The 20,206-nt window shown below is 43.6% G+C and overlaps 3 protein-coding genes across 5 annotated transcripts; 1 reads left to right on the top strand and 2 right to left on the bottom strand.

Annotated features, from left to right (window-relative positions):
• Positions 1-232: 232 nt before the first annotated feature.
• tagln3b (transgelin 3b) lies at positions 233-4,208 on the bottom strand. The gene is made up of 5 exons (XM_063912796.1): positions 3,976-4,208; positions 2,299-2,517; positions 1,495-1,669; positions 1,280-1,382; positions 233-1,194 (listed from the first exon to the last, which is right to left on the bottom strand). The coding sequence occupies exons 1-5, from the start codon at positions 4,045-4,047 to the stop codon at positions 1,053-1,055; spliced, it is 711 nt and encodes a 236-aa protein (XP_063768866.1). The 5' UTR covers positions 4,048-4,208; the 3' UTR covers positions 233-1,052.
• Positions 4,209-5,772: 1,564 nt separating this feature from the next.
• On the bottom strand, positions 5,773-10,462 carry abhd10b (abhydrolase domain containing 10, depalmitoylase b). The gene is made up of 5 exons (XM_063912139.1): positions 10,319-10,462; positions 9,396-9,582; positions 8,474-8,585; positions 6,807-6,944; positions 5,773-6,700 (listed from the first exon to the last, which is right to left on the bottom strand). The coding sequence occupies exons 1-5, from the start codon at positions 10,410-10,412 to the stop codon at positions 6,359-6,361; spliced, it is 873 nt and encodes a 290-aa protein (XP_063768209.1). The 5' UTR covers positions 10,413-10,462; the 3' UTR covers positions 5,773-6,358.
• Positions 10,463-11,371: 909 nt separating this feature from the next.
• Positions 11,372-18,963, top strand: ythdf3 (YTH N6-methyladenosine RNA binding protein F3). Of its 3 annotated transcripts, XM_063912807.1 has the most exons (6): positions 11,372-11,479; positions 11,570-11,778; positions 12,178-12,202; positions 12,504-12,583; positions 12,875-14,662; positions 16,951-18,963. In XM_063912807.1, the coding sequence occupies exons 2-6, from the start codon at positions 11,755-11,757 to the stop codon at positions 16,972-16,974; spliced, it is 1,941 nt and encodes a 646-aa protein (XP_063768877.1). In that variant the 5' UTR covers positions 11,372-11,479; positions 11,570-11,754; the 3' UTR covers positions 16,975-18,963. The 3 variants fall into 3 exon arrangements, with proteins under 3 accessions (XP_063768877.1, XP_063768876.1, XP_063768878.1); XM_063912806.1 differs by lacking the exon at positions 11,372-11,479 and having other exon boundaries at positions 11,486-11,778; XM_063912808.1 differs by lacking the exon at positions 11,372-11,479 and having other exon boundaries at positions 11,486-11,778; positions 12,905-14,662.
• The last annotated feature ends 1,243 nt before the right edge of the window (positions 18,964-20,206 follow it).

The raw sequence follows: 20,206 nt of genomic DNA on the forward strand, positions 1-20,206 counted from the left end.
TCGCTCACAGGGCAAGCCTTTTCTGGACTATCTGGTGGAAGCATCCTCAAACTAATGATTATGTCGTGCTGCTGCCCCTTTATTAGATTGTGTACGGTGGAGAGAGACAGCAGGGAGGAGCACAAGGGAGGAGCTGTAACATAAAACCAAGATAAGAACAACAGACCCTGCAGAAACACCCCCGACTGCCCAGTTATCAACATACCCAGCTTGTGTTCTGCACAGACACATATATGTTCACATACTTTATTTTCAATAATTCTTCTCACAAGCCTCCAGGTATAAATATATTTAAAAATATAAACATGACAATACATAAAAGTGCACATTCAAGCAATGTCTTTACCTGGCACCAGAAACGGGAGCTTTCACGCACGTGTTGGCTGCTGTACATTGACTTAAAGAGGTGATCTAACAAACAAATAATAAATGCATGGCTCAGAATAAGGGGAACTCATTTATAATGTGAGGCCAGTGTACCCGGAGCCAGTCTCTGTAGTCCTGTAACCAGGCCCAACGTGAGGTTGATTTGGTTACTGAGGATACTGCAACAAGTCTTCAAGACAAGATAGCAGAGACATCGTCTTTCATTGAGTTCCATTAGGTTTAAGGCTAAACAATTAGTAAGTAAAGATCATCTTAAAACAACAATAAATGTACACACAAATGGAAATAAACAGCATAGAGCATGCCTTAACAGTGGCTTACAGTATTTCAGATGTTTATAACACTGATGGTTTGTATAGAGGAACTAATACTAAATTATTGATAAGACTTAATTGATGATGAATGACTGTAGGGTTCTTCGTGGGGGAATCATTTGGACAGTAGACAAAGAGGAGGGAGAGGATGTGGCACAAGCGAGGGGAGTTTAAAGATCTACAGCATTTGACATCATTTGACAAGATAAAACACTGGATTTGGGAAAGCGGCAATTCCAGGGAGATTGAGGTTAGCATGGCTGGTGCTACAGAAGAAATGGAGGTTTCGGGGCTACAGCGTTTGTGGTATTAGTAGAAAACAAGGTCTGGAAGCAGGGGTTAGTAAGTGGTCTACATGATCTGACGATGCTGGCCGTAGCCCGTCATACCGGCCTGGGAAGCCCCGCGGTTGCTGCCCATCTGCAGGCCGATCAGACTCTGACCCTGGCGGAGCTGCTCCTGGCTGAACTCCCGACGATACCCCTGGGCTTTCCTATACAAAAGTAACACAGTGAGAAGGAGACAGATGAAGCATCACAGGCATGCATGGTTTCTGTCACCATGAGGTTTATATCTACCTGTTGAACCAGTCCCGGTCACCTCTGTAATGCCCATCGTCCTTAGTGAGAGCCACGCTTCCCAGAGCCATGAGAGTTCTTTGCACGGCTGCCATGTCCTTTCCTACAGCCAGAACAGAAGGATCATTCTGTCATGACGTGTACTGAAAACTGATAATCATCGTGAATAAATATATATGGGACATGGAATGTAAGTAATCAGATTTTACAATCACCTTCCCACAGGTCCACCGTCTGAAATATGTCAGTGGTTGAGACTCCATACGCTTCAGCTGCCTGCAGGAACTGAGAGATCTTCTCCATTTGTTTGAAGGCCATCTGTGTCTCTGGGATCTTCTTGATGGGCTCCTTTCCCCTCGGGTACAGGCTGTTGATGAGCCTACAGAGGATCTGGGGAAGAAATTACAACATATCATATTACACTGGATTAAAGTCTCTAAATGAAGGATTTTAGTTCACTCACACAATCTTATTGGCACGTCTAAATTCCATAAATCATACGCAGAAAGTGCATGCCAATTTAGTTGTGAAAGCATTGGGAGTAATTTCCATGTTTCGTGGCTGCATTGCGTAATTGCCTGTTGAGTAACGTGCTGGTGCAGAAACTGATGTTTCTGCCTTTCTCCTCATGTTCTCTGAACAGTCAGCTGGAGTGTAAAGTGAGAAGAGACTGCAGCCTAGAGGAGGGGGCATTTTATAATTGGTTTGTTAATTACGTTTCTAAGTAGGGAGTCTGGGGAGTTTTCCAGCAGAGGCTACAAGAATGACTCAATGTACACATTTCCACATGTTGCAAAACAACAGCTAATCATTTAAATGGATTGTTTCAGCTTAATGGCCTATTCTTCCATATATCACATGCAGACCACTTTTATTAAGTCCACAAATAACTGAGCACCTCAAACCGGTTTCTTATTTTAGCCATTTCGACTCCATGTTCTTTAGAATCTGGCAGATCTCTATTATATTGTATCTTAAATAATTGAATGGCAACTTTCTATTTTAAGCAGCGTACTCACTGTTCCATCCATCAGCCACTTCTGGAAGTTCTCCCTGCCGGACTGCGGCCTCTCCATGTTTCCTCCGCACTGTGCCACGATCCAGTCCACCAGCCGCTGCTCCAGCTCGGTGTCGTACTTCTGCTCGATCTTCGCCTGCACCTCTCGGCTCAGGCCATAGCTGGGCCCTCTGTTCGCCATGGCAACTCTGTAGTGTACAGTGTGTAGTGTAAAGTGGCCCTGAGGAGAAAGGTACACAAAGAGGGGAAATATTAAAGAACAGCTGATGAAAAACATCTTAACAATCCTAAAATGAAAGTTTTGTGTTGCAAATTAGTGAGTTTTAGGGGTCTTCTTAGTATTGCTTTCAGAGCTACAAATGTCTCTAAAATAAAAATGTAAAGGATGAGAGCATTTTTTATTTCGGAAGAAACATTAACTCCCTCCTGATAAAGCAACGTAGTCCCCCCACCCTGAAGAGAAGGGTACACATAAGGGTGAAAAAGAAAATCTGCAATAATATATTTTGACAAAATAACATTATTTACTGTTCCTCCATTTTAAGTGTTGGTGAGTTTATGTTCATTAAATTGCAGGAAACTATAATTATTCATAAAAATAGTTCTGTCTTTACTCAAATTAACATCCAAAGCATTATCATAGTAATGATTAAATACAAACTGCCAGGTTTGATAGTCTCTCCCTTTACAGCTCAGTAGTCCACCCACTCTGAAGTTAAAGGTACATATATATATATATATATATATATTAGGGAGATAGCATCACTATAGGCAACCTTTAACATACCTTTTGTAGTGTGTAAGTAAGCACCTTTTTACGTATTAAATTGCAAGATAATTGGGAGTTAAAATCATTCCCTTTCTCTCTGGATTCACACCCACCCTGAAGATAATTGTACACATAAGGGGGAAAAAAGCAAAACTGGAAACATGTTCTGACAAAACAACATTTTTGACCGTTCCTACATCATACATGTTGTATATAAGTGAGTTGAATCACTACTTTATATCCTTTTACATGAATTATCTTGCAGGATAGAATGCTTAGTTCAAATTGTTTTCTTTACTAAAATATAAGTCATTAAAGCATTATCCTAACCATATTAGTGTTTAAAGAACATAAGCCAGGCTTTCTCTCCCCTCCAGCTCAGCATGCGCATCTCTGTTGGAAGGGTGTGGTCCATGGCTGCTGTCCCAGACAGGGACATGCCCTCTCATTGCTATGGTAACAATCAAGCCAGTTTCCGGCACGCTGTGTGCAGTGATGCGCTGCATGAGGTGAAGTATGACCTCCAGCATGCAGACACACGGTGACAATGAAATATCCAAAAGGTATTTTCAGAAAGTTTGCCCTCTTCCAAAACACGCATTCATACACCGTACAGCAGTTCTATATTTAGCATGGAATACAGTTGAATTAAATTACGTCAGCTCCTCTATGCCGCAGTTTGAGGTTTCCCTTTTGACTTTGACTAATGTCTTCAATCCATCTGTTGTTGGACGTTAGAGTCAGTAAACTCAGAGGAAATCCCGACACCACATCACTGCGCATTAAAGACATGTTAAATGTAACTGCGTAAAGCGCGCACTCACTGCGACACTGCATCAGCTGCGTAAACACATACACCCACAATGTAACGCACCCAAACCTGGTTCATTCAGTAGAGACTGCACTTACTGTGGCGGGTCCTCCGATCAGTGTGTCAGATCCGCTGAGCTGTGCAGACTGAGGATGCTGAGCCTGGAGCATCCATGCAGCAGAGCAGGGCCGGGCAGAGATCCTGTCCGGGAGGGGCGGGTCACTCTTTATATCCGAGGAGGGGTCACTGGAGTCCCAACACACAATGCGACGTGACACCGCTTCCGGACACTGGTCACTCACTCACTGTGCGTGGGCAGCATGAAGTGACCCACTGCTAACCAACCAGGCATCAAAGCACTGTACCTTCATCACAGCTGGCTAAAGTAAAGTTACTAAGTACATTTTGGAGATACTAGTACTTTACTTAAGCATTTCAATGTGTTTACTCCACTACATTTATTTAATCCCTTCAATTGCTAGGCAGATCTGGATGAATGATGGTAAGTATAATCAGCCCTTAAATCAGACTGTAGTTCACCTGCAGTAAATCCAGCAGCTACCCTGCAGTATACAAAGCCATTCAAACTAGCTGCACCTTTACCAGCTCTGAGAACACTTTAATGATCAATCATTATAAAACATATCAGAGATATTATTCTGAAATGGACCAATCAAACAATGACTACTTTTACTGTCACTACTTTAAGTACATTTAGAGGAGAGTACTTTCTACTTTCACTGGAGGAACATTTAGAATACTTTTACTGTGACAGAGTATTCCTACACTCTGGTACTTCTACTTTACTCAAGTACAAGATCTGAGTACTTCTACTTTACTCAAGAACAAGACCTGAGTACTTCTACTTTACTCAAGTACAATATCTGAGTACTTCTACTTTTACTCAAGTACAAGATCTGAGTACTTCTACTTTTACTCAAGTACAATATCTGAGTACTTCTACTTTTACTCAAGTACAAGATCTGAGTACTTCTACTTTTACTCAAGTACAAGATCCGAGTACTTCTACTTTTACTCAAGTACAATATCTGAGTACTTCTACTTTTACTCAAGTACAAGATCCGAGTACTTCTACTTTTACTCAAGTACAAGATCCGAGTACTTCTACTTTTACTCAAGTACAAGATCCGAGTACTTCTACTTTTACTCAAGTACAAGACCTGAGTCCTTCTTCTACCTCTGATGGATCATGCTGTTAGAAGAGCTGCTTTAACCGGTCATTCTTCCTCCTGACTTATTGTTTGTTTGGCTTCTGCATACACGGAGGTTGTTACAGCATCTGTTTCTTAGTTGTTGTAATGAAAGCCCTTTCCTTTCATTGACTTGAGTATTTGTGTTTGATAAATGTTTGGGGATAATGTATTAACTTAATTAACTACACAACCAAACTACTACTTACAAAGCACTTTTTGGTTATAGGTATGGTGCTATAATATGCTTCATATAAACCTCAAAGCAAAAGGAGCCCATGGTAAAACCAGCTTCTCTTGGGCTTGCGTTAGACCTGCCGGTCTTTATGCTCCCATAAATTAACGTTTGATTTGAGCTTTGACACAGAGAAATGAGTGACTACACAGCTCACCCACGACTTAAAGGTCAGCGCTGCAGTAAAGTGTCCCCGAGAGAGTTAAGTGGCTGGTTGCGCCCCATTGAGCATGGTGCAGCTAGTTGCCAATTACATGTTAATAATCAACAGTCCAGTGGCTCCATTCAGCCCCTCCCTGGCTAAAGGCCAGCAGGTACAGGGAGTCATGTAACACACTGTTCTGCTAACAAAAATAAAGTCCACATGGCTGCAGGAAACAGCCCCTTGATGGTTTTGACACTCAGCAAATTGGATTTCTGTGCAGTGTTTACTCATAAAAAAAAAGGTGCATTATTTATATGTTTATTAATCATGATGATTTGAGGTCTGTTTTTGACACTTTTTAAAGTACATTACTTACCACATCTCAATTTAAAAAACTATAATAAGTTTGCATTTGAATGCCAACAGTACTTGTTCTATTGTGATGTGTTTGTGGGAACAGACGGAGACCTGCACTCATGTGTGCAGTGGTTTTATTGGCCAAACGGGTGGAAAGTGATTAAAAAAGGCACAGGAAAACTATGAATCTAAGTAAAGAGGGAGGGGGGGGGGGGGACAGTCAAACAGTAAGATCGGCGGCAGCGGGAAGAAGCAACTGATGCCTCCAACCAAGGCCAACACAACACTCCATATAATAACCTGGAACACATACATATGCAACCTGAAGATATAAGGGAGCCGCTTACAGGGAGGCTCCTGATCAAGACCGGCATGTTGAAATGAAACATGAAGTACGGGAAGGTGGATAAAAGGTCATATTTGGCGGGAAAAACATGCCATTGTTTGGTAAATTACTTGAGGGTTGACTTCCCAGTAATCAGTCCTTCTTTCCTCTTCTGAGCAACCTCTCAAGCTCACCCCCCCACCCTTCCTCACACCATGGTGGTCAGCTTGTCTATGAGGTCATCGATGGTGTAGACCATGAGCTTGATGTCGTCTCTCTCGGACATGCGGTGCTGGCCGTGTCGCCGCAGGATGACATCCACGTCGGGGCTGAGGATGCGTTCGGCCACCTGCATGGAGATGTGCCAGGGCACGTCCTCGTCTTTCAGCCCGTGGATGAGCCGCACAGGACAGGTGATGGGGATGGGACTCTGGAGGACACAGTGATTTTCTGCCTCTTTCAGAAAGTCCATGCTAAAGTTGTACAAACCCTCCTCCGGGTTTTTGGTGGGCAGTGTCCACTCCCCCTTCTCCTCAAACTCCTTGCGTGCCTGCGCAGTCAAACAAAAATCCAACTCAGGAAAACATTTGAATGCAGATTTCTGCAGATTTTCAAACCAAACATGAAATATATGTGAGGATGTTCTCGGTTCCTACCTCCAGTGGAAGAGAGTTGTACATTGTGACGATGTGATCGGCGGCAGTGGAGATGCCCACCAGCGCTGCAGTCTTCTCCGGTCTTGCAATGGCTGCCAGCAGCATGAACCAACCGCCTATACTGGAGCCCACCATGATCTACGAGAAAGAGGAAACAGTCAATCAATTTATACCTAAGTAAAATCACAACACTCCATCAGCAGGCTTCTTGGCAGTGGAAGACGAATGATAGTACAAATGTTGATACGCAGTGCCATCTTCTGGAGGGGTAGTGGAACATGAGAAAGGGGATGAAATCATTTTAATAGCTTCAATTGTATTATTGATTTTGCTGTCTGCCTGGTTCTCTAACCAATCTCCTTTTTGTCATCTGTTAAGTGCAGGATGTGATTTCTAATACACGGAATTCAATTACAAAATAATACATTTCCCATAAACTCAGAAATGGGTTTTGCTTATTGCTACTTCAGTTGGCTGGTTGAACCTCACTGTGCATCACAGTACACGTGCAGAGTTTGGTCCTAATGTTTATTTAGTTGCTAAAGATAATAATTGGACTTTAGATTATGAAGTATATGTTGATCGCACAGTGTTATAGCTGTAGAGCAGCGTCCCAACTGTTTTATCGCCATATAAATAACTTGTCATGAGACGTTCCAGTTGACAGTTTCCCTGATTTCAGCCAGTTACTCGTATTTGAAAGAATGAATGAAACGAGTTGGCGTGCATATATCCTAGCCTACAGTGAAACGTAGCGGCTGTCTTCTTCTACGTTTCTATCAAAACTAATAAATGATAGTTTTTTGATTTAAAATAAAAGGGATTACAAAGGAAATGTTTGTTGTTCCTGTTTTTTATTGAAGCCTATGGAAAAATCCCACTTAAAAAACATACTGTAATATTTTTACACCAGACCACCATTACATGTTTCATCTCGCGCACCCCCTGGTGGCAGCACCACACTTTGGGAATCCCTGCTGTAGAGTAATGATCCCCCTGGTTTCAATTGGTTCCTAATTAGCTTCACATTAACTATTATTTCTACCACCAGGACTGGTTCTTTCACAATGAAAGCCTTCGACATATACACAGCTTCACTGCCTACCGGACATTACTGAGCTAACAAAGCAGCTAACAGGAGCTCTACCCAAGTAGCGAAACAACCGAGATCAAGTAAACTACAAATAATCTAGACTTAGCAAAACACATCATAATGTCATCTTGTTTTATTACAGACTTCATTTGTGGCTCTGATCATACTACATTTTTACTGGGTGGTTTTAGCAGATGTGAGGGAGGGAGGATGCCCCACTTGGATGTAAGCTGGCATATTATACTGCGAGTTAAAGGGGCCCTTGTATGCTTTTAAGGGTTTTCCATTCCCTGTAGTGTGTTATATAAGGCGTTGTGCATGTAAATGGTCTGCAGAGGCTAAAATCACAAAGTTCAGTGCCTAAGAACGCCTCTAATAGCCTCACTTGTTTACTTCCGTAACATAATGACACCTCTATGGCAAACAAGTTCCTCATACAAACTACAGCAGTGCTCTTTCCCTGAGCCGGTACTCAGAGCCCGTTCTAAATGGGAACAGACTCTTTCATAACTTCCTTCATCAGGCTGCAACCCCCAGGGTTTGCAAACGGGGCATGACCAGAGGAGCTATTTACCTGTGGCCCCTCTACTAACTCATCCAACACGTAAAGGACGTCTTTTTTCCAGGTACCGATGGTTCCTTCCGATAGCACCCCCTCCGAGGCCCCATGTCCTGTGTAGTCAAACCTGGGAAAACAGAAATAGAACAGCCCACGGACACGGGTATCAGAGGGTAAGACATAAGCAAGCCGGGACAGATCAGGGACAAGGTTAATTTTCTTTTAGACGTTATGAGTGCAGTAAATCTGTTCTATACTGCTGTAAACATGGGATGAAGCTCTGAAGTAGTCAGTGTGATGAAGGCATATATCTAATCACCTCAGGAAGAGAGGCTCTGGAGGATAAGGAGTGGGGGGGGGTGGTGTTATAATATTTTCAACAAGTGAAAACTAAACAATAAGTTAGATTTACAGGATTAATTGTGAGTTTTGGAGCAATTAATCTTGGTCTTGGTTGATTGATCTTGGTTTCATCGTTTGAATGCACTCCTATAGGAACTAGATGAAACACATCACTACTTGGTATAGCGCTGATACATTTAAAAGGCATTTGGCACAACCCATACTATTGTCTTCATAACCAAATCCACAGAAAAGTACAGTATATATACTCTGCTGATTCTTTGTCTCACAATGCCACTAAATGTGTGGTATCTTAATTAGTGAGCTGGCATTTTCTCCCAGAATTGCTCGTTTTGTTCCTGTTATAGTTTTGCTCCTTATAAATCTTTGGAAAATCTGTAATCAGTAAACTAAAGAACTACATGAATCACGTATGAGAGTAACAGTTGTCTTGTTTTGTAGGTTTTTGCACATGAGATATGGAAATCCACCACCAGCACTGTATCTACACATGTCTTTTTTTAGCTGATAAATGTTCTACTGTACTGTATGAGATTATGATTATGCACCCTCTTTGGTGTTTTTGAGGACTTACCTAAGGTACGAGTGGCCTAGTGACCTACAGAACTCCTCCAGTGCCTCGGCCTTCTGCCCATTCATGTTGGATCCATATCCCGGGAGGAAGACCACTCCTGGGCTCTTCCCCTTCACCCTTCTGTAGGCCAGCTTGGGAAGGTCTGGTCGTGAAGCATACTGGACTGTGGACTTGTGTCTCCGGGCTCCTGGTTGACACAGAGCAGGGTATAACATGTTATGTAAATGTTGCACGGTAGTCAATGGTATAATAGCAGAAGGAAAGTAACTAAGTACATTTACTCAAGTATTGTTCAATGTTGAGGGACTTGTACTTCTACTCCAATACAGTTCAGAGATAACTGTTACTGTTACTTTACAGATTTGGATTAATGATGGTAAATATAATCTCCCTTAATCAGACTGTAGTTCACCTGCAGTAAATCCAGCAGCTACTGCACCTTTACCAGCTCTGAGAACACTTTAATGATCAATCATTATAAAACATATCAGAGATATTATTCTGAAATGGGCCTTCTTGTAGCAGAGAATTCCTAAATTCTGGTACTTTCACTTAAGCACAAGATCTGAGTACTTCTGCACACCCCCATTTTATAAGATAAGGCTTGTTTTGACGCAAACTAGCAACCCGCACATGGATAATAGGGACACAGCGTGGTCATTCTATTCCTATCGACCAAGGACACCAATAATGCGGGCAGATATTCAACCAATTAACCGATTAATGTAGAAATAGGTTACAAATACTACTTAAATCAAAGGAGATGTCGCAAAAACAATCACAAGCGCAAAATGTACATGTCCTACATTTTTAAGACGACGCAGTCTGTGTGAGCCACACCCCCTCGTCTGCGTTTAAATGTCCTTATATATCATTTACACTTTGGGAGATTAACTGAGAGTAAAGCGGAGACTTGAACAGACCTTCCAGACGCTGTGAGGACAAAGCAGCAGGGCCTCCATTACTTAAAATCTGTGAAAGTCCTCTGCGGCAGGACCTCAGCGCGACGGCTGCCATACTGCTCCCCGACCCACTGGGGAAATATCGCGAGAGTAGAGCTAGAGACTCTCGTGTACTCACGTAGCACAACAGTTGTAGTCCATTACAACAGAGTATTGCAAAGATGGTATCAAAAGAAAAACTACTTATCAAACAAGAAAAGTCCATGTCAACCTTATTTTGATATGTTTTTGATATATATTTTGAAATTGAATAAATGTGTGTACATCATTGTAATGCTTTAGTTGAGTATATATATTGCAGTGTGAATTCAGTAGTTATATTCCACCAAACCAATGTGGCTGTAGTTGAATCAAGGCAATCATAAAAGCATGCTATTATAAGTAGCCAAGAAGTATTTGTTAATATGGAGATACATATCTTTATTTTACTCAGTTATTCTAGTGTGGTTTATATTTCATTTGCAATTTTAAAGACAGTGTTCAAATATTTGTTCACATACTTTACTTATTCAACAGTAGAAACACTGCACTGTCGAAATCTGTTACAAAAGTCTTGCATTCAAAATGGCTCCTGTGAGCTTGTATTGAGGCCTGTGTGATATTATTAGATTGTAAAATTAGGATGCATTCATGTATAAGGGTCTTATTTGTTGTAGTTTTACTTTGTGGAAGTGGGGCTTATGTATAGGGGTAATTTAACCATGTTATTGTAAAAACCAATCAGAAGTTGTGTTCATTTAAACAATACATGTACAATATTTCTCTGTAAAAGTAAGGGAAATATAGGTTAACAGCAGCAGAAATGAAACATCTAATTCATTTTTTCATTCATCTTATTTTCAAGCCTTTTCATTTAGTTTCATTCACATGGGGATTCAGGAGTCCATGCATTAATGGCATGTAGTGGCAAGAAAGGATTTGCATTGCAGGGGCGACTATGTTTATAGGATATTACAAATTATAAATATAAAGTAGGCCTAGTTGCAGCAGGGAACTTGTCTGTGTCTGTCATGTGAAGTGTCAGTGTGTAACATGACTCAGAGCGTCACAGGCGGAAGGTCACGGAGCAGCAGAACGGAACGGAAGCGGGAGTAAAAAGCCTATCCGCCATTGTGGAAAATGGTAAGACACTAGGCAGTTTCAGATTGACTGCTAAACCCCGATCTGTGGCAGGATCGCACATTATAACCTGACGCTTACCCCCCCACACAGACACAGCAGAGTCGCCGATTGTAAGCAGCAGAAGCGCCGGAGGAAAACGCAACATTGTAGCCGCCACAGAGGGATTGGACAGCCGGAGAGACGAGCCAGGAAAGCACCGAAGTGCAGAGAGAGAGGCAGGGGGGAAGAAGCCGTGGACAGTCTCACACACAGCTATCAGTTTCGGTTCCTGGAGGATGTCTGCGACCACAGTCGATCAGGTTGGTGTATTGACACCCGAAAGCGGCTACAAAATAGCCGTGCGGGGGAATGAAACTTTGCGCACAGTTTGATCTGATTTGGCACGCCGGATCAAACAGGCTGCAAAGTCTTTGATATGTAGTGGCTATTAGCTGTAATGTAGGCCGACTGTATTGCCAACCAACTCTAGCTGTAACCGGTTGCCAATGCGGCACCGTTTAGTTCCTGGATGTCACACAGCGTTTGATATCCGGTCAATAAACGCGGAGCAACCTGTGAATGTGCAGCTGATGGGTTTTAGCCCGAGGAGAATACCATCCAGTGTATTTCTGCATGTAGGAAACAGCCTGCTATCTGTGTGTGCTTCTTGTTTCCTGTCGTGGTCTGATCTCTTTTTCCTGTGCTGCCCATTATTTCAGAGACCCAAAGGACAAGGAAATAAAGGTAAGGCTTTTAACACGGCTGATAAAATGGTGCACAAGCCCTCATTTATAAATTGAGCTTCAGTGTAGCGTCTGTTTTGATGGAAATTAGCTAACATGCTATCTGCATACTGAGTGATTCTGCTTTGCAAATGTAGCCTAACCTGCTCTTATGTGTGTTAGCAGTGCTCCCTAAATCTGCATTTATTTTGAGGTTACACAACACTGAGATCTTGCCTTATTGTGGATTTTACCATCTTGAAATATCTCTGACTCACATACAGCACATATGATGAATTACCATCCTGTTTTTCCATCCTTAGTGCAAAACGGATCAATGCATCAAAAGGATGGAGTCAACGATGATGATTTTGAGCCTTATCTAAGTGGCCAGACAAATCAGGTAATGTCCTAAATAAACCGTAATATGATCTACACAGACCAACAATATGTGCTAGTATTTGACCGGCATATAACCTATAATTTATGTCCCTTTATACTGCAGCTAAAATATATTATTGATAAATGAGTTGCACATTTGAGTTGTCAGCATTAAAAGTAACTCCAGTTTGTTTTTTCTTGTTTATCTTTTTCTATAACTAAACTCACATTCTATATTCACTGTTCATAACCTGTCATCAAGTTTAATTATTTGCTGTTTTGTTAATACTCTCACTGTCATCACGTTTGGTAGATTACCAGCCTGTCTCCCTATCCCACACAGAATAACAGCTACCCACCAATGTCAGACCCCTACATGCCCAGCTACTATGCTCCATCCATTGGTTTCCCTTACTCTCTGGGAGAGGCCGCCTGGTCCACAGCAGGAGACCCCCCTATGCCCTACCTGACTACCTATGGACAGATGAGCAATGGCGAGCCGCACTTCCTCCCTGACGGCGTGTTTAGCCAGCCCGGTGCCCTGGGGAACACCCCTCCCTTCCTGGGCCAGCACGGCTTCAACTTCTTCCCTGGTAATGCAGACTTTTCCACCTGGGGAACCAGTGTCTCTCAGGGTCAGTCCACGCAGAGCTCGGTCTACAGTAACAGCTACGGTTACGCCCCCAGCTCTCTGGGTCGGGCCATCACGGACGGACAGGCGGGCTTTGGAAGCGACACCCAGCTGAGTAAAGTCCCGATGCTGAACAGCATTGAGCAGGGTATGACGGGCTTGAAACTGGGTACGGACATGGTGGCAGCTGTCACCAAAACCGTGGGCTCCCCTCTGGGCACAGCCGGAATGAGCAGCATGGCAGCCAATAGCCTCCCTCCGTCTGTGAGCTCGTCCGCACCCAAACCTGCCTCCTGGGCGGCCATCGCCAAGAAGCCGGCCAAACCTCAGCCGAAGGTCAAACCCAAAGCCAACATGGGGATGGGAGGAGGCGCCATTCCCCCGCCCCCCATAAAGCACAATATGAACATTGGTACTTGGGACGATAAGGGCTCTCTGAACAAGCCCCCCTTAGCTCAGACTATGATGCCCCCGCAGCCTATGATGCAGCAGCCTCTCCTAGCTCAGCCCCAGCCCTTGCTTCAGAACCCGTTGCCCCCCCAGCCCCAACACCATCACCAACATCAACACCAACATCAACATCAACACCAACACCAGCCCCCACACCAACATCAACATCAACATCAACACCAACACCAACACCAACACCAACACCAACCCCAACACCAGCCCTTCCAGCTCCACTCTCTCCAGTCCCCCCAGCACCCCCAGCACCCCCAGCCTATGCCCCCTGGCCCTCCTCACATGCACCTCTCCTCTCAACCTGGCCCCCCACAGCCCCTCCATCATCAGCAACCCCAGCAGCCTGGTCCACCCCCAAACCGCTGGGTGGCTCCCAGGAACCGGGGCGAGGGCTTCGGTATGGGTGGGGGAGTCCCACTGAGTGCCTCCCCTTGCTCCGGTGAAGTGCACCCCGTGCTGGAGAAGCTGCGCGCCCTCAACAACTACAACCCCAAAGACTTTGACTGGAACTTGAAAAACGGACGTGTCTTCATCATCAAGAGCTATTCCGAAGACGACATCCACCGCTCCATCAAGTACTCCATCTGGTGCAGCACAGAGCACGGCAACAAGCGCCTGGACGGGGCCTACCGCTCGCTGGGCAACAAGGGCCCCCTGTACCTGTTGTTCAGCGTCAACGGCAGCGGGCACTTCTGCGGCGTGGCCGAGATGCGCTCCCCGGTGGACTACAATGCCTACGCCGGCGTCTGGTCTCAGGACAAGTGGAAGGGCAAGTTCGAGGTGAAGTGGGCGTTCATCAAAGACGTGCCCAACAACCAGCTGCGACACATCCGGCTGGAGAACAATGACAACAAGCCGGTGACCAACTCCAGGGACACTCAGGAAGTGCCTCTGGAGAAGGCCAAACAAGTGCTTAAAATTATCGCCACTTTCAAGCATACCACCTCAATCTTTGATGACTTTGCACATTACGAGAAACGTCAGGAAGAGGAGGAGGCTCTGAGGAAGGTGAGACATACATCAACACGAATAGCTCTGTAAATAGCTGGCTGGTATGCATGTGAGGGTTCAGTACAGTTAGCCTTTCTTTCAGAGGGAGGGAACTTTCCCTGAGTCACTGCTCCAGGCTGTAATCAGCTGATCTGGTTCCACCTGCTCCCAGGCAGAGGCTGTAACATCCTGTGGCTGAGAGAGCAGTCTGGTGTTAAGGGAAGTTCCTAGAGGCCTGTTAGTGAATTGACATGCCACCATTACTCATCGGCAGATTCAGGAAAGCCTGAATCCCCATCAGCCATCTTGTGCTGTTGAGATTGCGATGAAGTGGAGTTAGATGCATGGAGGTTTCCTGAAATAGCCCACATTCCTGGCATTCCTTCTCTCAGACAAAGGCAGATGTAGGCTCTGCTCTCTCTTTGAACACAGAGCCTCCCTGCTCTCCACAGGCTCCTCTTGCTTTATTAGTCTTTAGCAACATAAGCCCTGGGCCTGCAGACTGGCTGCCATGTGCCTCTGAGTTGGTACAGTTTGCTTCAGATGTACTACAGAAGAAATAATTCCCAGCATAATACATGCTAAAAATGATCACATTTGTCTGTGCAAATCGTTCTACAAGGCTCACCCGGTGGGGAACCTGCAATATGTTCCAGCGGTAATAACAGTGGTGCACCACAAATGTTAGACCGAGTGGTAAATACTCTGTGGGAGGCTGCTGCTGTGGAGGATCGCAGCCGAAGAGAGAACAACATGTTGTCACTGCTAGCTTTCTGCTGCAGCCATTCCTAGGTTCAACAGTATGCTAATCTGATTGCCTTTAGAAAACCCCCATTACCCCCTCCCTTCTTTTTCTCCCACTCCCCCACTGCTGGTGCTCCATTGATGCTGTATTGACTCTTCTGCGCTGACCTTGTTAATATGCGCTGGGTTACTTTCTCATAAATATTTCAAGTCAGTGTTTTCAGGCTTCTGAAAACAACCTGTCAGTAGAAAGCCTGTTTCATCCTGCGTGGTGCGGGCGTTGCGCTGTGCTGCTTTTGTAGCCCTGACCTCCTACATGACAGGATAGGAGGCCGGGAGGAGGCCTCACCCTCTCCGCCTGACAAGGTTAATTGTTCTCCGTTGTTTGGCTGTCCTTCCCCAACTTTGAGAGGTGTCAAACCAGCGCCGCTACCTGCACCCCCTCCTCAGTCTTACCCTTAAAGATGGCTTGGGATCTAAATGTCGTCGCAGGATTTTGTCACCATAACTAATTTGGTCATTACAGCTAAGAGGTTAGCGCTCTCCTTCCTGTGAGAGGGGGAATACCAGGCTGCTGTCCCCAGAGTGGGCGGCCATTATGGGGATAGAGTTACAGTGCAGTGGTCTCACGGGGATTTTCCCAGACCACTGACATGGACACCCACCCCTCAAAGGACCCTGTACTCCCACATTATTGTAAACCATAACACTACCTTGAATATTTAGTCCTGGATGTGTGCTGTGATAACTTCTATTTAGTTGTGTACACATAACCAAACATTGTGTTTAGTAAATACTTTAAGCCTATCAAATTCCTCCCTTCACTCTCTTACTGTCCGACACTCAACAAGTTACAGTGTCCGTACTTCAGTGATTGATTAGTGTTCCCGTCAGTAAAGTGTAAATCAGTATTACAACTAAATACTTCAATAAGATAAGTTGTTTTCTTCTAAGAAGCCTGTAGATAAGTATTTATATTCTTACATGATTGTTTGTGACATCCTTCATTAAGATAAGTACATGTTCTGCTTCTATTGGAATGCCATGTAATTAAATAATATAAACAAGTACATCCACAGCCACACACTATTACTAATCTTTGACTTGTGATGAAATACCAAACATGTGTCACATTGAAACGCACTCAAATAGGAACATTGAATAGTAATGAAGGAGATGTGAGTATGGTCTCACATTAAATAGACTAAATATCGATCGCCTTCTGATTGGCTCTGGGTGTCTCATTAAGTCAGTGTTTCCCATCCTGAGTTATTCCCAATTCTACCTCGGACATTAAAGGCAACTGTTGAACAAACTAAAAGCGACACATTGGTCCTAAGAAGAATCTGTTCGGGCGCTAACATGCTGAACGTTTGTAATATCTGATCCGTATGATCTCTGTGGAGTATTTGCATAATTTCCTGCTAACAGATAAGAGCTGAAGTCATGTCATGAACTCGTATTATCCTGCACTAAAAGCTGCTGCACATGTTTGTTTACTTTTGTTGTGATGCCCCCCCCCACCCACTGACCATCTCTCTCTGCTTTCTTTCTCTCGCCAGGAGCGCAATAGAAATAAACAGTAACCTTCAAGCAAGCTCTCTGCTAGAACTGCAACACTAATGACGTAGGACCTTAAATAAAATTTGCCTAACCACAAAAGGAGGAAAGGCTCTCACAACTCTTTCCGCTGAAGACGACAATGTATGTGAGCACTTGACAATAGATGGACTCATCCGTATCCGTTGACTGGTGCATCAAACCCCGTGTTCCTGTCTCACCAGAAAAAGAGCGTAACCCACTTTGAAAACTGTCTCTAAAGCACTTTCAGTCCTCCTAAACGGCCTCTACCAATACCCTTAACTCTCTAACTCTGTGTTCTTCTTCTTTGATTTTGTTTGTGAGCAACTAACTGACTAACCGCAGTAGTCAGAATATTTCACCGGGCTTATTTGTAATTTTTTTAATGCCTCAAATGTTTGGGATATGGGTGAGCCTCGTCAGCTCCTGAGGAGAATTCAAGATGATCTGAATTTTACTTGAATCTGTATTCAGCCGTCTGACCCTCCTCAGAGAAGAGGTTTGGATGATTGACAGGTGGGATGAGATAATTGGGAAACAGCCACAATCTTGCCAATCATAGGATGTATCCTCCCTCTACCTGCTTCTTTTCTGCATCTGTTTCTGTGTACCAAAAGATTATGCAGCGGGCTGGCGAGCACCGGTCAGTGCACACTTTGTTTTCTCTCTTGTGATTCTGTCATTCTGAAGTGCATTTGTCTGAGGAGAAAGCTGCTCTGATGTTGATGTACTCCACGGTACGAAACCTCAGGCTCAGTCCAGCTGTCCTCGACAACCTCGAAGCACTTTTGGGAGAATCCCCCCACATCGCCCCTCCTGCTCGGCTCCACGGGGATTCCCCCAAAACGGCAAGGAGTTGGCAGTTTTCTCCTCTAGGTAACTCACTAGCTAAATAAAAATTATCCATGTTTAGCGCAAAACCTTGCTTTCGTGTTTTTACTCATTCGCCTCAGAAATGTATACATGACTCACGCACATTAAAGTATAAACTCTCCTCCTGCAGTGCAAGCCTCCCTTTTCTATCTGCAATACATAAAGCATACAGCTTATTACAGACAATGAGTCTAAAGTGGGTCAGGGTTCGGTTTGACGTATAGTTAAAGTATAAGAGAATATATAAACGTGAAGAGGACACCACAACATGCCTGCTCTGTGGGAGGCAGTCTAAAGTAGGTAGTACAACACAGCTGCAGGCCTGACCACACATACTGGTACATACAACAAAGACATACAGGAAGTGGAGGAAATAAAGTATATTTACTAAAGCCCAATTTTGAGGTACTCCTTTTTTCTACCACTGCACCTTTTCAACCATATATATTTAACAGTTACTTTCCAGGTTAGAATTTTACATAAAAACATACTAACAACAAACACAGTGTCCTAGATGAAACCAATTGGCTTTCCTAGGACATGGTTTCAGTTAAAACACTTTAAATTATCCAATATTTCACAAAGAAATGGGTGAAAGGAGAAGTTAAACTGTTGTGCAGGGGGCAGAATACATCTTAGAATTATATGACGACATGTTTTGACAATAAGATTATGTATAAATGTCAACTATTATCTAAAAAATAAAATATATGATGTGATTAATATGAGAAATGTACTGTTTTAGAGTTTTTATTCTTGCACGTATGACGTTTTTAGGACATAACAAATATTATAAGGGTGTTTAATATTATTGCTACTTTGAGGGCAAACAACACATCTAATAAAAAAAAAATGAAATAAAATGAAGGCAAACAAAAATATGAAAGACTCAAAAAAACTAGGCTTTGAGTTGTTTTTAAAAGCAGGCAAACAGACTGTAAACATAGACTTGAATTATGTCAGACCCATAAGAGCAGACATGACAGCATATCAAATAAAACGGTTACTAAAACTAATTGTCATTGTTTGTTTTGTGCTATTATGTACATTAGGGTTTATTGCATGTGATGTATTGTATGTTTTCTTAATTTCTAAAGGAAAAATAAACATGACATTTCTAACGTGTGACTTTTTATACTTGTCCATTTAATGAATCCTAAAATGACTCCCTGTCCTTCCACGGTCTGTCCACTAGAGGGCGCCACCACACCACGCTTCCTTCAAACCCCCCCTGCTCCAGAGACTCAGTACAAAGCTTTTCCTTAAGCAGCAAAGCCCTCTTTCTTTTCAAGCCCTCCAACTCCTACAGACACAATTACAGCAGGATGAGAAGCACTTGTTGTGCTTCCACAGCTTTCTGGAGCAATTAATGTGAGCCGGCCAAGTTGTGCAGCGAGAGGGAGAGAGAGGATGTGAGCGGGGACTGAGAAAAATCCCTCTTTGTGTTTGTCAAGGAGGAAGAAAGAGCTGTAATTATAACATTGAAGGCTTTGGTTTGTAACCTCTCGGCTCTCTGTGTTAATGTGTGCATGCATCAGGTTTGTGCAGACGGCCTTTGAACACACCACCCTCTCCCTGCCTCCATTTGTCGTGCGAACACAATAAAAAAAACTAAGCCGGGATCTCGCTTTTATTCCCCTCACAGCACCCTCACTATTACTGGTTGTGTGAGATGATGCTGAGATGCACAAATTCTCAAATATGCAAAACACTGATTAAATTACAGACCTCTGATGTGAGGCTGATTTCACTTGACGGAAAGCACAGTGTGATAAGATTCATCCCCAGGATTTCTTTGCTGTTTCATGAATAGAGAATCATTAGGAATAACTTAAAGAAGCCCTATTAAGCTTTCTGGGGGCTTCCCTTTCCTGTAGAGTGTCATATAGGTTTCTGTGCATCTAAATGGTCAAATGTTAAAGTGTTCCTCCATCTGGAACATAATGACATCACTATACAACACTCATGCTTCTATTGGCTAAGGGGCGGGACATCTCTAAACGATTGACCATTGCAACAGCGCCAACCAGCTAACCAATCAGAGCAGCCTGGGCTCTGGTTTCAGACAGAGGGTGAAAAGAGGTGCTGCAGCACAGGCAGTATGAGAAACATAAAGAGCTTTCTGAACATTAAAGCATGGAGACATGTTCCAGGAGAGACATGTAAAACAAAAATGAAGCTGAAAAAGAGCAGAATGTCCTCTTTAACTTAACATAGTGTCAACGTAGGATTTGAGCAATTACGCCCTTTTAGGAAACACAATTTCTTTGAGGTTCTTGCCTGTTTTCAGCTCGTAGATCCTCCTCTGTACTCATCTCCTCTCACTGCTGTGGTTCCGCCCACACCACGGCCTGCCAGGCTCTC

This window comes from Eleginops maclovinus, chromosome 21, assembly GCF_036324505.1.
Source record: "Eleginops maclovinus isolate JMC-PN-2008 ecotype Puerto Natales chromosome 21, JC_Emac_rtc_rv5, whole genome shotgun sequence".
In the NCBI taxonomy this organism is placed as follows: Eukaryota; Metazoa; Chordata; class Actinopteri; order Perciformes; family Eleginopidae; genus Eleginops; species Eleginops maclovinus.

Coding starts and splice junctions, on each gene's coding strand:
- tagln3b (XM_063912796.1), bottom strand. CDS start 4,047: ATGCTCCAGGCTCAGCATCCTCAGTCTGCACAGCTCAGCGGATCTGAC. Junction 2,518..3,975: donor TGATCGGAGGACCCGCCACA/GTAAGTGCAGTC, acceptor CTTTCTCCTCAG/GGCCACTTTACACTACACAC. Junction 1,670..2,298: donor AGTGGCTGATGGATGGAACA/GTGAGTACGCTG, acceptor TTTCTTCCCCAG/ATCCTCTGTAGGCTCATCAA.
- abhd10b (XM_063912139.1), bottom strand. CDS start 10,412: ATGGCAGCCGTCGCGCTGAGGTCCTGCCGCAGAGGACTTTCACAGATT. Junction 9,583..10,318: donor GTCCTCACAGCGTCTGGAAG/GTCTGTTCAAGT, acceptor TGTGTCAACCAG/GAGCCCGGAGACACAAGTCC. Junction 6,701..6,806: donor ACAACTCTCTTCCACTGGAG/GTAGGAACCGAG, acceptor TTGACTGCGCAG/GCACGCAAGGAGTTTGAGGA.
- ythdf3 (XM_063912807.1), top strand. CDS start 11,755: ATGTCTGCGACCACAGTCGATCAG. Junction 11,779..12,177: donor CTGCGACCACAGTCGATCAG/GTTGGTGTATTG, acceptor CCATTATTTCAG/AGACCCAAAGGACAAGGAAA. Junction 12,584..12,874: donor TAAGTGGCCAGACAAATCAG/GTAATGTCCTAA, acceptor CACGTTTGGTAG/ATTACCAGCCTGTCTCCCTA.